The sequence below is a fragment of the Hylobates moloch genome, unplaced genomic scaffold (genome assembly GCF_009828535.3).
Source record: "Hylobates moloch isolate HMO894 unplaced genomic scaffold, HMol_V3 SCAFFOLD_13, whole genome shotgun sequence".
Lineage (NCBI taxonomy): Eukaryota > Metazoa > Chordata > Mammalia > Primates > Hylobatidae > Hylobates > Hylobates moloch.
In genome coordinates this window covers 38,963,322-38,978,878 of record NW_026652288.1, presented here as the reverse complement: position 1 = coordinate 38,978,878, position 15,557 = coordinate 38,963,322, and the positions used below count along the sequence as shown (strand labels likewise).

At 51.3% G+C, this 15,557-nt stretch overlaps 1 protein-coding gene across 3 annotated transcripts in view; it reads left to right on the top strand.

Annotated features, from left to right (window-relative positions):
* The window catches only part of SIPA1L3 (signal induced proliferation associated 1 like 3), a 290,592-nt gene that overhangs the window by 254,328 nt on the left and 20,707 nt on the right, over positions 1–15,557 (top strand). For all 3 annotated transcript variants that reach the window (XM_058426942.1, XM_032173072.2, XM_032173071.2), the window contains exon 16: positions 12,286–12,507. In XM_058426942.1, the coding sequence (XP_058282925.1) occupies positions 12,286–12,507 (222 nt within the window). The remainder of the gene's footprint in view (positions 1–12,285; positions 12,508–15,557) is intronic.

Below are 15,557 nucleotides of genomic sequence, written 5' to 3'. Positions count from 1 at the left end.
CTTCCCATTTCAATAGGCACAAGTTCCCTGGATGGTCACAGAGCCACCTGCTTGGGGCCAGACCTTGGTTCGAGTGGCCACAGGTGCCTCTGCCTCCCATGGCAGCCACACTGCACTATGCACCGGGCAGCCCAGCAGCCCCCCGCATGTGCTGTCATCAGAACATGCCCCTGGGCTGGAGTGACAGCCTGCTCCCCAGCCTCTGCTCCTGGAAGGCAGGCACCTTTGAACAGGCCCAGCACGAGCACTCATTGACTGCCCTGTGTCTACCTCCACAGCACTCTGTGGCATAGAACTTGGTATTTATTCATGCAGTGAGTGCCTGCTGTGCACCGGGGCCTCTGCAGGGAGCTGGAACAGGCAGACCAGACCCCCGCTGTCCTAGCATGGATGGAGGCCCATGGGAAATAGCTAGTGAATAATGCCAAAAGTCGTGAATGAATTGTGCCAGGGGACAGCCTGCAGAGACCTGTGGGGTCTGAGGGTGGATGGGATGCAGGGCTGGAGGAGGTGTCTAATCTAGCCTAGGGCCGGGGATAATGTTCCTGAACGAGGGTCACATCTGCCAAGGATGAGGGGGACAGGGAGGAGGGGGCGGTTGAAGGAGGAGGGGGCTTCAGTGGGGCTGGAGAGACATTCATCTGGGATGCAGTTATACAGGTGTTTGCTCTGTTTTTTAAATTGTGTGTATATATGCAACATATATATAGACACACACATTCTGGGCCTCAATGTATGTTGTGAACCTCAGTATGTATATATACAACTATGTATATACATGTATATATATACAACTATGTATATATACACACATATGTTTTTTTTAAGTCTGTTGAATTTCTCATTCAGATGAATGTATATATGACTATTTACCATTAAAAAAAAACAGAAGGGAAAGATGAGGCGTGGAGAAAGTATATCTATGAATTAGAGTTGCATGTGCAAAGTCCCCGTGGTGGGGAGGAGGGTGGTATCATCAGGCCACTGAACATAGGCCCCTTGGCTCAAGTATAGAAATTGTGGCTGGGCACAGTGGCTCATTCCTGTAATACCAGCACTTTGGGAGGCCAAGGCAGGAGCATCACTTGAGGCCAGGAGTTTGAGACCAGCCTGGGCAACATAGACCCATCTCTACCCCCCTACCAAACTTTTTTTTTTTTTTTTGAGATGGAGTTTTGCTCTTATTGCCCAGGCTGGAGTACAATGGCATAGTCTCAGCTCACTGCAACCTCTGCCTCCCAGGTTCAAGTGATTCTCCTGCCTCAACTTCCCAAGTAGCTGGGATTACAGGCACCTGCCACCACGCCGGCTAATTTTTGTATTTATAGTAGAGACAGGGTTTCACCATGTTGGCCAGGCTGGTCTCGAGCTCTTGACCTCGGGTGACCCGCCCACCTTGGCCTCCCAAAGTGCTGGGATTACAGGCATGAGCCACCATGCCTGGCCAAAAATTTTTTTAAATTAGCTGGGTAGGGCCGTAGGCTCCTGCAGTCCCAGCTACTCGAGAGGCTGAGGTGAGAGGATCACTTGAGCCTGGAGGTTCGAGACAGCAGTGTGCTGTGATTGCACCACTGCACTCTATCCTGGGTAACTGATTGACACCCTGTTGATCTATCGATCACTCCATCCTGGGTAACAGAGCAAGGCCCTGTAGGTAGGTAGGTAGGTGGGGCAGCCAACGGGAGGTTGGGAAAGTCAGCAGTGGCCAGAACATTCAGGGCTCTACCAGCTCCATTATGGAGTTTGGATCTCATCTTAAGAGCAGCCAGGGTAATGCGGGTGGATTTGTGTTCCAAAATATGGTGCTGGCAGTGAGACAGGAGGCAAAGTCTCTGAGGGGGCTGAGGCTTGGATCTGCATAGGAGGACGTGGGCCTGAGCTGGAGGGCAGAGCAACTGTGGATGTGGCAGCAGGCGGCATTGCCAGGAAGTAAGCCGGGAGGGAGATGCAGGCCCAGGGCAGAGCCAGCAAGTCATGTGAGAGTCCAGGGTGACTGCTGCGTGTCTGGAGGCTGCAGTGGCCTGGGAGCACCTGAGGCGCTTGTGAGAAGAGGAGGCAGGGTGGGGCAGCCGGGGGGACTGATTCTTCCAGTCACTGACCTTTGTAGCCCCCACTCTGTGCCAGGTGTCGTTCCAGACACAGCGGTGCAGCAGCATCCCTCCCTTATGGAGCTGTCATTCTGGAGACAGGACAAGACAGACAGACAGCCGACCACCATGGAGTGTGCCATGAGGTGATAAATGCTGGGGAGGAAAGGCAAAAACAGAGCGGGTCTCTGGGAAGGCTTCTCAGGAGGTGATGCGTTGTAGGAAGCCAGGGTGAGATCCAGGCAGTGGAAACAGTAGATGTCTAGACCCTGAGGCTGACCTTATTCTCAGTGCTCCAGAAATGGTCAGGTGGCCAGAGGGGCTGAAGCAGGTGGGACAGCGGGGAGAGTGGCAGGAGGTCAGCAGAGTGAGGTGGCAGGAGCCTGCTTCTGGCGGGCATATTGACCAAAGTCAGATGCTGGGATTTGGTTCCAAGGGACATGGGAGCCGTGGGAGGCATTTGAGCACATCATCTGACTTAATGTTTTTAAAAAGATTACTGTGGGCTGGGCGTGGTGGCTCACACCTGTAATCCCAGCACTTGGGGAGGCTAAGGCAGGTGGATCACTTGAGCCCAGGAGTTCAAGACCAGCCTGGGCAACATGCAAAAACCCCATGTCTACAAAAAATTAGCTGGGTGTGGTGGCACACGCATGTTGTCTCAGTTACTTGGGAGGCTGAGGTTGGAGGATTGCTTGACCCCGGGAAGTGGAGGCTGCAGTGAGCCGAGATCACATCACTGCACTCAGCCTGGGTGACAAAGTAAGACCTTATCTCAAAAAATGATAATAATAATAATAAAATGTAAAAATAAAAAAATAAAAAAGATCACTGTGGGCTACTCTGGAGAGGACAGACTATGTTGGGCAGGGGGAAGATGGTGGGCAACATTCAGAGGCTGCCAGGAGAGGGATGGGTCCTGACATGCCCAAGCGGGGACCCACCCACTCCCTTCCCTGGGCTGTGGCCCTCGCCATGGAAGCCACTGCAGCCTGTAGCAGCTTGTGCCCATCGATGACCTCACGGATGCTTCCCTCCAGACATTCGTCATGGGAGCCCAGCTGCCAGGCAAGCTGCCAGGCGCCAGCACCTGCCGTGGGCACCGCGGTGAGCTGAGTGATCCTGGGCGGGCAGCCACCTGGCCCTCACCCTCTCCTGAGGCAGCACACACTCCAGAGCTTTCTGAGCTTCCAGAGCAATTTGTCAGAGCTGTTAGCAGCAGTCAGAGGTTCTCAGTTCCACGTGGAGCTGACGCAGCCGGGCGTTCCCAGGCAGGCAGGAAGCACGTGGCCTTGCTTCCCCGGGCTGTGCCAGGAGTCCCTGGGATGCCCTTCTTGGGGCACAGCCCTGAAAGGTAATCTGAGGGCCTGAAGACCCACCGGGGCCCACCCTGCCTGTGAGTGTTAGGAGGCTGGGGTCACCCGAGACAGAGACCTCCTCGGAGAGTCACAGTCAGCTTGGGAAGAGGAAGCCAGGCTGTCTCCTGGAACTCAAGGGAGTGCGGGAGCCAGGCAGAGATCTGCGGGGCGGGGAGCAGTGCACAGGTCCCGAGGTAGAAGCGTTTCTGGTGTGTTTGAGGAACAGCTTCCACATGGCTGGAGCAGAGTGAAGGAGAGGGAGTGTGGAGGAGCTGGGGGTAGAGAAGAGAGGGGGGCAGATGGGGGGCCCTGTGGGGAGGGCTCTGGGTCTTACCCAGAGTGAGGTGGAACCCCGAGAGTCCTGATCTGTTTCACGTGTTCCCAGGATCTCTCTGGCTGTGTGTTGAGGCTGGGGAAAGACGCAGGAGGAAGAGGGAGCCGGGAGGAGGCCACTCGGACGATACAGGTGGCAGTGGTTGGTGGAGGTAGCAAGCAGTAGCTGGATTGGGATCTCTGTTGAATCTCTCGCATAGACCCTCTCTCTGTCCACTTCCTGAAGACCCATCGCTTCTGTCCTGCAGGCCACAGGGGCGATGTGGCCACTCACGGCTCCTACACTGGAGCACAATTCCAGCCACATGCAGGGATGGATTGCTTCTCCAGCCCACGACATATATCAGGGAGAGAAAGCAAGATTGGTCCGGAGTGAAGGCCAAGTGGCTAGGGGCCCTCAGGGTGTGTGGGTGACTTCAGTGTGACTTCAGGGCTCTTCCTGTGGCTGCCTATGTCTACATCACAGCTCCACTTCTTACCCCAACTGTGTGATCTCTATCAGGCCCCTTAGGTGCTCTGAGGCTCAATGTCCTCATCTGTAAAATGGGGATAATAATAGGATCTTCGGCCAGGCACAGTGGCTCGCCTGTTGTCCCAGCACTTTGGGAGGCCGAGGCAGGCAGATCACCTGAGGTCAGGAGTTTGAGACCAGCCTGGCCAACGTGATGAAACCCTACCTCTACTAAAAATACAAAAATTAGCCAGGTGTGGTGGCGGCAGCCGGTAGTCCCAGATACTCGAGAGGCTGAGGCGAGAGAGTCACTTGATTGCAGTGAGCAGAGATGGCACCACTGCACTCCAGCCTGGGTGACAGAGCTAGACTCTGTCTCAAAAAAAGAAAAAAAAAAAATAGGATCCATCATCTAAGGTTGTGAGGGCGAACTGAGACCATGAGTTTAAAGCACTTATCACAGGGCCAGAGACATAGCTGGGCTCAGGTGTATCAGCTGCTGCTGTGTTTTATTCTCATGTATTATGTATTGATATTTATCGTTAACAATTGTTGTCACTGGGAGTACAGAATGGTGGTTAAAATATCATCTCTCAAACCAGACTACCTATGTCTATGTCCTGGCTCTTATCCCCCACTAGCTACATCATTTGGGGCAAGTTATTTCATCTCCCTGGGCCTCAGTTTCCCCCACCTGGAACATGAGAGTGGTGGTAGTTCCTGTCTCGGGGTTGCTATGGCGGCTAAGTGAGGTGACGCCTATAAGATGCTTAGAACAAGGCCAGGCAGCTTCCACAGGCTCGAAGTGATCACTGTCTGCCTATGTCACTGTCACTGTCTGCCTGTGGCACTGTCACTGCCACCTACTGTGCGACTGCTCCTCCTCCTGGAGGCAGGGACCATAGGTCGCTCCCTGAGAGCCTGTCACCCACCCAGGACCACCCATTGGTCCCCTTCAGAGTCCCCAGGCTGAACAGACCAAAAGCATTGTACACACTTATGCAGCTGGTATGATTTCTCTACCCAGCCTCTGGTTTTTCAGCTTTTTTTGGAAGCATAAATCCTTTGACTCCAACAAAATGTTAAATGCTCCCCTAAGATGTCAAGCAGGTAAATGCATAGCCTCTCTGGTTGAAGGTGAGGATGGAAGCACAGAGCAGGTTGCCTGCCCCTCCCCCATTACCACCAGTGCTGTCTGAGCCCAGATCCCAGGGACCCACCACCTCCCTGGCACCTGCAGCTCCCCGGTTCCTCCTCAGGACTCAGTGCTGAGCACTTAGCACATAGGATCTCGTGAGGCAAGTGCTGTCATTGCCTCAGATCTCAGAGGAGGAAACTGAGGCTCACTGAGGGGAATAGACCCCACCCAAGTTGGCCAGTGTGTTGATGGGAGCCAGGATTGGAACTGGGTCAGATGGACAGCAAAGCCCACACCATGCTGCCCCAGTTTTCAAGTTGATACTGAGGCTTCAGGAGGACGCATGGGCACACTGGCGCTCCAGAAAGAAAGAACGTTCAGGCCGGGAGCTGTGGCTCACGCCTGTAATCCCAGCACTTCGGGAGGCTGAGGCGGGCAGATCATGAGGTCAGAAGTTCGAGACCAGCCTGACCAACATGATGAAACCCTGTCTCTACTAAAAATACAAAAATTAGCCAGGCATAGTGGTGGGCATCTGTAATCCCATCTACTTATGAGGTTGAGGCAGGAGAATCACTTGAGCCTGGGAGCCTCCTGAGTAGCTGGGATTACAGGCGCACACTGTCACACTTGGCTAATTTTTTTTTTTTTTTTTTTAAGTACAGATGGGGTTTCGCCATGTTGGCCAGGCTGGTCTTGAACTCCTGACCTCAGGTGGTCCATTCGCCTCAGCCTCCCAAACTACTGGGATTACAGGCGTGAGCCACCGCCCCTGGCTGGCCACTTACGTTTTACCCTGTGCCATTTATATAGTTTAATTAGACTTTTTTTAGGGTTGTTTTGGGTTTTTTTTTTTTTTTTTTTTTTTTTGGAGTGATGGGGACTCTCTGTCACCCAAACCGGAATCCAATGGCAAAGTCATACCTCGCTGCAGCCTCAAACTCCTGGGTTCAAGCGATTCTCCCACCTCAGCATCCCAAGTAGCTGGGACTACAGGCATGTGCCACTATGCCCAGCTTAATTTGACTTTTATTCCGTACATGTTCCCCATCATTACTACTTTCAGAGAGAATCCGTTAGTGTACACTCCTCCAGAGATTTTTCTCTAAACCTTTACCAACCCAGTTCTTTCAAACATACCACTTAGGCCGGGCATGGTGGCTCACGCCTGTAATCCCAGCATTTTGGGAGGTCGAGGCAGGTGGATCACCTGAGGTCAGGAGTTCAAGACCAGCCTGACCAATATGGAGAAACCCTGTCTCTACTAAAAATACAAAATTAGCTGGGTGTGGTGGCACATGCCTGTAATCCCAGCTACTTGGGAGGCTGAGGCAGGAGAATAGCTTGAACCTGGGAGGCGGAGGTTGCAGTGAGCCAAGATCATGCCATTGCACTCCAGCCTGGGCGAAAAGAGTGAAACTCCTTCTCAAAAAACAAACAAACAACAAAAAACCAAAACAAACAAAAAGACATACCACTTAACCCTTACCTTGCACGAAATACAGTGACTTTTTAAAAATTCTAGTTTAGCTGGGCCGGGCACAGTGGCTCACGCCTGTAATCCCAGCACTTTGGGAGGCCAAGGTGGGTGGATCATGAGGTCAGGAGATGGAGACCATCCTGGCTAACACGGTGAAACCCCATCTCTACCAAAAATAGAAAAAACTAGCCGGGTGTGGTGGCACGCGCCTGTAGTCCCAGCTACTCAGGAGGCTGAGGCAGGAGAATGGCTTGAACCCGGGAAGCGGAGGTTGCAGTGAGCTGAGACCACGCCACTGCACTCCAGCCTGGGTGACAGAGCAAGACTCCATCTCAAAAAATGCCTATAATCCTAGCTCTCAGAGAGGCAGAGGCAGGAGGATAGCTTGAGCACAGGAGTTCGAGACCTGCCTGGGTAATTTAGCAAGACCCCATTCCCCACAAAAAGGGGGGAAGAAAGTCAAAAAAAAGTGTAAAATTCTACTTTATTTCTTTTTTTCTCTATACATATGTGTGTATATCTATCTATCTATATATATTTTTTTCCCTTAAGAACACAGAATCATGTTTTATACCATGCATCGTTTCCATTTACTATAGCTCAGACCATCTGTCCTCATACGTAAACAGAGATTGACCTTCTTTGCACTGGCTGCATAGTTTTTGGTCATGAGGATATGCTTGCGGCAGGGCACAGTGGCTCATGCCTGTGATCCCAGCACCTTGGGAGGTCGAGGCAGGTGGATCACTTGAGGCCAGAAGTTCAAGAACAGCCTAGCCAACATGGTGAAACCCCGTCTCTACTAAAAATACAAAAATTATCCAGGCATGGTGGTGCATGCCTATAATCCCAGCTACTCGGGAGGCTGAGGCACAAGAATCGCTTGAACCCCGGAGGCGCGGAGGTTGCAGTGAGCTGAGATCACACCACTGCACTCCAGCCTGGCCATTTCCAACTTTTCCTGATTATAAACAGTACTACAGAGACCATCCTCATACCTGCCTGTGCGTGCTTGTGCAGGCTTTTGGTGTGTGTGTGTGTGTGTGTGTGTGTGTGTTTTGTAGCTGAGACTATGGGCATGTGCTACTATTCCCGGCTATTTTTATTTTTTTGTGGAGATGGGGTCTCTATCTAGGGCTGGGCATGGTGCCTCACAACTGTAATCCTAGCACTTTGGGAGGCTGGGGTGGGAGGATCATTTGAGCCCCAGAGTTCAAGACCAGCCTGGGCAACATAGCAAGACCCCGTCCCTAGATAGGGTCTCTACAACAACTCCTGGGCTCCAGCAGTTCTCCCACCTAAGCCTCCCAGAGCGCTGGGATTACAGCATGAGCCACCATGCCTGGCCTTGTGCAGGCTTTTCTATTGCATGGATTTCTGGGAGGCCAAATGTTTTGTTTTTGTTTTTGAGACGGAGTCTCACTCTGTCACCCAGGCTGGAGTGCAGTGGCGCAATCTCGGCTCACTGCAACCTCCGCCTGCCGGATTCATGCCATTCTCCTGCCTCAGCCTCCCAAGTAGCTGGGACTACAGGCGCCCACCACCATGCCCAGCTAATTTTTTTGTATTTTTTAGTAGAGACAGGGTTTCACTGTGTTAGCCAGGATGGTCTCGATCTCCTGACCTCGTGATCTGCCCACCTTGGCCTCCCAAAGTGCTGGGATTACAGGCATGAGCCACCGTGCCCAGCCAGGCCAAATGTTAAGCTGAGGCTAGTCATCCTTCAGTTCTCAGTTCTGATGCTCTTGTCTCCTGGGGAAAGCATTCCTGACCATTCTTGGTGTTACATGCTTCAGTAGTTCCCAGGACATCTCCTCACCAATGCATACTCTTTGCCACATTGATAGATGTTGCTACATTGTGGAAAGCATTACATAGTCGCCATTTCAATCCAGTCGGACAGTCCCTGCCTTTTGATGGGAGTGTTTAGACCATTCACGTTAAATGTAATTATTACTGCTAATGGTTGGATTTGCATTAGCCACTTTGCTATTGTTTCTGTATGTCTACTATCTTTCTTGCTCCTCTGTTCTTCCTTACTGCCTTATACTGTAGTAAATAAATATAATTTCACGCTGGATGTGGTGGCTTACACCTGTAAAATCCCAGCACTTTGGGAGGCCCAGGCGGGCGGATCACCTGAGGTCAGGAGTTCGAGACCAGCCTGGCCAGCATGGCAAAACCCGTCTCTACTAAAAATACAAAAATTAGCTGGGCGCTGTGGCATGCACTTGTAATCCCAGCTACTCAGGAGGCTGAGGCAGGAGAATCGCTTGAGCCAGGGAGGCGGAGGTTGCAGTGGGCCAAGGTTGCACCACTGCCCTCCAGCCTAAGTGACAGAGTAAGACTCTGTCTCAAAAGTTAAAAATAAAAAAATATATAATTTAGTTTAACATTTGGATTCTACTCTTGTGTAACTATCTTTTTAGTTGTTATAATGTGCTTCTATCAGTGCAATTCGGGTTAATACTAAATTCCAATAAAATATAAAACTTTTCTCCAATATTGTCCTATCGTCTTCTCCCTTTTTTGTGCTCTGTTTATCATAAACATCCATATGTGTTTTAACCCAGCAGTATAGTATTATAACTGTTGCCTTGTACAGTCTTATGTCTTTAAGGAAGTTAAGAGAAGAAATAAGAAAGCATATACTTTTATAGAATCTTATTTTAAACCACAGTTTGCCATCTTGGGCTATTCATTTCTGTCTGCTGACTCAGGTCATTATCTAGAGTCATTTCTTCCAGCCTGAGGACTTTTTTTTTTCTTTTTTTTATACGGAGTCTCACTCTGTCACCCACGCTAGAGTGCAGTCGCGCGATCTCAGCTCACTGCAACCTCTGCCTCCTGGGTTCAAGCAGTTCTCCTGCCTCAGCCTCCTGAGTAGCTGAGATTACAGGCACCCGCCACCACTCGGTTAATTTTTGTATTTTTAGTAGAGATGGGGTTTCACCATGTTGGCCAGGCTGACAGGTGATCCACCTGCCTTGGCTTCCCAAAGTGCTGGGATAAACCCGAGAAGTTTTAAAATTATTTTGTATCAGGCAGATGTGCTAGCAACAAATTCTCTCCATCTCTGTTTATATAGGAACATCTTTCTGTTGCCTTCATTTTTCAAGGATGGTTTTGCTGGATATAGAATTCCTGGTTAACAGTTGTTTTCTTTCAGCACTTTAAAAGTTACTTTTTATTTCATTCTTTTAAATGAGAAGTCAGCAATTAATTGTATTTTTTTTTTCTTTCTTATAGAAGTGGGGTCTCACTATGTTTCCCAGGCTGGTTTCCAACTCCTGGGCTTGAGTGATCTTCCCGTCTTGGCCTCCCAAAGTGCTGGGATTATAGACCTGTTAATTGTATTGATGCTCCTCTATATGTCATGCATCATCTTTTTCTTGATGCTTTCAAGATATTTATCTTAGCATTTAACTTTTTTTTTTTTTTTTTTTTGAGACAGAGTTTCACTCTTGTTGCCCAGGCTGGAGTGTAATGGTGTAATGGTGTGGTCTTGGCTCACCGTGACATCTGCCTCCCGGGTTCAAGCAATTCTCCTGCCTCAGCCTCCCAACTAGCTGGGATTACAGGCATGCACCACCACGCCCGGCTAATTTTTTTGTATTTTAGTAGAGATGGGGTTTCTCCATGTTGGTCAGGCTGGTCTTGAACTTCTGACCTCAGGTGATCCGCCCGCCTCAGCCTCCCAAAGTGCTGGAATTACAGGCGTGAGCCACTGCGCCTGGCCAGCATTTAACTTTCAACTCTTTTTCTAGGTGTGAATCTCTTTGTATTTTTCCTACTTGGTGTTTGTTGAGCTTCTTAGATGTGTAATGTTTGCATCAGATTTAAGAAGTTTCCAACCATTATTTCTTCAGATATTTCTTCTGCCCCTTCTCTCCTCTCCTTCCAAAGTTCCTGAGGCACGTATGTTGGTACCCTTGATGCCGTCCCAAAGGTTCTGCTCTGGAAGAACTTCTTCATTCACTGAGCTGGGAAGGGGTCGGGGGAGGACAAAACGCAATGAATTTCCTCTATTCTTGTCTAAAGTTCAGTTTTTCAAGCATAAATGCTTCTCAAATTGTCGTTATGTGTTTGGTCAATTTTCAGAGTACTGAAATGGTTGTTTGCGGTCAATTTTGTCATCTCTGGGGGAGAAGGTTTGCCAGTCTTCTCATTTGACTATAGTCAAAAGTACCATCCTGTGATACTGCTAAATTGACCCTCAAAAGGGATTTATTAACTTATATATATAATCCTAGCTGGGTGTGGTGGCACACATCCGTGTTCCCAGCTACTTAGGAAGCTGAGGTGGGAGGATCACCTGAGCCCAGGAGTTCGAGGACAGCCTGGGCAACATAGCAAAACCTTGTCTCTTTAAATAAACAAACAAAAAAAACAATAATCCTCCCACCCATCCCCCCCCAAAATGCCCCCTTTTATATACACATGTGTATATTTTTGCATAGAAAAAGGTTGACTGGGCGCGGTGGCTCACGCCTGGAATCCCAACACTTTGGGAGGCTGAGGTGGGCAGATCATCTGAGGTTAGGAGTTTGAGACCAGCCTGGCCAACATGGTGAAACGCCGTCTCTACTAAAAATACAAAAAATTTAGCTGGGCATGGTGGCACACATCTGTAATCCCAGCTACTGGGGAGGTTGAGGCAGGGGAATCGCTTGAACCTGAGAGACTGAGGATGGAGTGAGCTGAGATTGCGCCACTGCACTCCAGCCTGGGCAACAGAGTGAGACTCTGTCTCAAAAAAAAAAGAAAAAGGTTAAGGGCCAGACCCAGTGGTTCATGCCTGTAATCCCAACACTTTGGGAGGCCAAGGCAGGCAGATTGCTTGAGCCCAGGAGCTCAAGACCAGCCTGGGAACATAGTGAAACCCCATCTCTACAAAAATTAGCTAGGCATAGTGGTGCATGCCTGTAGTCCCAGCTACTCGGAGGCTGAGGTGGGATGATCACTTGAGGCTGGGGGGTCGAGACTGCAGTGAGCTGAGATCGTGCCACTGCTTTCCAGCCTGGGTGACAGAGTGAGACCCTGTCTCAAAAAAAAAAAAAAAAAAGAGAGAAAGGTTAGGAAAGAAATAGAGCAAACTGTAAGCCATAGTTCCCTCTCGAGATGGGCAGGAGGTAGGCTCCCCACCTTTAGCTGCGTAGGTTGTACCAAGGAGACGGGAGTGAATTTTTCAGATTCCCATAGAGGAACCAAATGTGCTAGAAGGCCATCCTCAGGTGGGATTAGGCGCTGTGCAGGCAACCTTCCCTTTTCTACAGATAGGCGTCTATATTGTTGGAATTTTCCACAGCGGTAATATATTTGTGTCTCTCTTGTGCAAATGAACTTTTCTGATTCCCAAGAGTAAACTTCAATAGCTCTGTCTTGCCAAATGTGGAATGGATTTGGTTTTTTTTATCTCTTTCATTTTTGCTTTGCAGTGACATGGGCTCGAGGGTTGGCTACCCCGCTCAGGTTTACAAAACTGCCAGTGCAGAGACTCCTCGGCCCTCCCAGCTGGCCCAGCCCAGCCCCTTCCAGCTCTCCGCCTCCGTCCCCAAGTCCTTCTTCTCCAAGCAGCCTGTACGCAATAAGCACCCAACAGGGTGGAAGAGAACGGAGGAGCCCCCACCACGGCCACTCCCCTTCAGTGACCCAAAGAAGTAAGTGCCTGGACGTCCAGCGAGGCGCCCACCTGATCCACGCCAGGGCCTCTCCGGGGCGGAAAGAGGGTGATGCCACATGCTGTCATTGCACAGACGACTGTGGGCCAGTGTACCAGTGTACACACTGGGGCTGCAGCTGCAAACAGGACAGGCGAGAACCGCTCTTGGGGAGCTGGCATTCCAATTGGGGTGACCAACAATAAGTAGAATGAGTAAGAGAAGCACGCAATAGGTCGATGGTGGTTATCCCTGTGCCGTATCCGGGTGTGGAACATTCCAGGGAGAAGGCATAGCAGCTGCAGAGGTCCTGAGGCAGTGAGTGACGCGGTTGCCTCTGGGCAGGCCGGGGTGGCTAGAACAGTTTGGGCCAGGGGAGGGTGTGGGAACATGAGGTCAGGGAGGGATGGGGACAGACCATGGAGGGTCTTGAGGGCCACGTGGAAGGGACTTGGCATCTGTCCTGAGTGAGATGGAGCCACGGGAGGGCATGGAGCAGAGTGGGGGCAGGATCTAAATTGGGCATTCCAGGGTCGCTGTGGCTGCGTGTGGGGAACAGCCTGCGAGGAGCAGGGAGGAGCTGCTGTCGTGGTCCAGGCGGAGACGAAGGGGCGGGAGCAGGGTGGGGGCGGAGAGGGTGAGAAGGGGGCGGTTCCGGATAGATTATCTGAAATGGAGCAGACCCGGGCTTGCTGGCAGGGTGGATGTGGTGTGAGAGAAAGAGAGGGGTTGAGGATGGTGCGTCGTCTTGAAGCCCGGAGGACAGACTTGCCTTGAGTAGGGAGCAGGCTTGGGGAAGGCACAGTAGCTCAATCCTGGATGCTTCGGTGGGAGATTCGCAGGAGACATCCAGACGGAGGCGTGGGGGAGGCCCTTGAGTAAGGAATCCCGAATTCAGTGGAGAGGTCAGGCTGGAGGGAGAACTTTGGGTGTTATCAGCCTAGAGCTGCGAGGCTGGAAGAGCCCCTACGGCAGGGTGTGGATAGAGGAGAAATGTGGGACTGAGACTGAAACCCCTTGATGTTGAGCCAAAGTGAGAAGCCAGGGAAGGAGGCGGGGCGGGGAAGGCGGGGAGGTGCGGAGGCGGGGCCAGGGCCAGGGGAGGCGGAGCTCGGGCGAGGAGGCGGGGTCCAGGCTAGGGTGATGAGCCTGAGAACTGATTATATAGGGTTAAGCCTCCCAGAGGTCGCCAGAGGGTTCAGGAGAAAAGGGTGAGGCAGAGTTGAGGAGCTGCGCCAGCAGTTCATTTGGGGCATTTTGCTTTAAAGTGAAAGAGGAGAGGGGTGTGCAGTTGAGAAAGGGTTTTGTTTTTCAGTTGGAGGATACAGGAGCTAACATTTCCTGAGCACTCACCACATCGAGGTTCAGTTCTAAGTGGTTTGATGCGAATGAATTTACTGGATCCCACAACAGCTCCATGGGGGTGGACCTGGAGACGGGCTTGCACCATGTTAGTCAGGCTGGTCTCGAACTCCTGGTCTCAAGTGATCTGCCCGCCTGAGCCTCCCAAAGTGCTGGGATTACAGGCGTGAGCCACTGCGCCCGGCCCCTGTCCTCCCCCTTTTACAGATGAGGCAGCTGAGGCCCAGAGTCACACAGCTAGTGAGGGACACAGCCTGGATCAGAGCCCAGGAAGGCTGGGTCAAGGCTCACGTGTCTTGAGTGAGGGGCTCTGCTCTCCTCCATCATGTTCTTTGTAGTGTCATCTTTAATGACCTAGATGGAGACATTCAAATCTGGGGATGACACAGAGCTTGGAGGGAGAGACGTGTCAGGAGACAGAAACAGTGTCCCTGGAGATATCGGCAGGCAAGTGTGCTGAGCTCACGCTGAGAGCCAGAGGGGATTCTGAAAACTAGACTGATGATTAAAACTGCTTAAAAACTCAGCAGCCTCCCCATGCTCCCGGGATTAATGATACAGGCTCACATTGACTACACACGTTTTATACCAGGCACCGTGTTCTTTGCCCAAACTCCCACTCAGACCCTGGATGATCTGCCCTTCACCTCAGCCCTCGTTCCCATCCACTCTTCCCTCCTTGCTCTGTTCCAGCCACACTGGCCTCTTGCTGTTCCTCACACTCTCCATGTCCAGGCACACCCAGGGCCTTTGCACTGGCTCTCACCGCTGCCTCCAGTGAGCTCCCTCCAGATCTTCTCGGGTGCAGCTCACGAGGACTCACTCTAATGCCATCCCCTCAAACAGGTCCTCCTGGCCTTCAGTAGCCCAGGCTGTCATTCTGTGTCACTGTACTCTTTTCCACATCCTGTGTCCCCCATGGGAAACAGGTGCCACTGTCTTAGTCACAAGGCACTTGTAACGTGCCTGGCACACAGGGCATGCTCCATCCTGAACATAAGACATGTGGATCTTGTTTGATTCTCACGCGACCCCAATAAGTAGATACTATAAGGCCCCCACTTTTCAGTGTGGCCCAAGTTGGGCCCTGCCGAACCCTGTTACCCTCCTCAACAATCACCCGTACACACTGCTTCCTCTGCCTGGAACCCCCCTCCGACCCGCACCCCTACTCTAGGCCCACTCCTGCCTACCCATGTTAATTTGCCGGGGTAGCCGCAACAAAGTACCACACACTGAGTGGCTTAAACTACAGAAATGTATCGTCTCACAGTTGTGGAGGCCAGAAGTCCAAGTTCCAGGCATGGACAGGGTGGTTCCCTCCAAGGGCGGTGAGGGAGAACCTGCTCCTGGCCTCCCTCCTAGCAGCCGGTGGGTGTCGGCACGTAGATTCATCACCCCCACCTCTACCTCCTCTTCACATGACGTTCTCCCTGCATCTGTGCCCACATTTCCTCTTTCTGCAAGGACACCAATCTAATGGGATTAGGGGTCTACCCTAATGACCTCATTTTCACTTGATTGCCTCTGTAAAGACTCTGCCTCCAAATGAGGTCACATTTGGAGATGCTGGGGCTTAGGACTTCAATATAGCTTTTTGTAGGGCCCCAGTTCAACCCATAACACCACTCCTTGGGTATCAGCACAGACACACCTTTCTTGCAGAAGTTCTCTGAACCCCCACACCA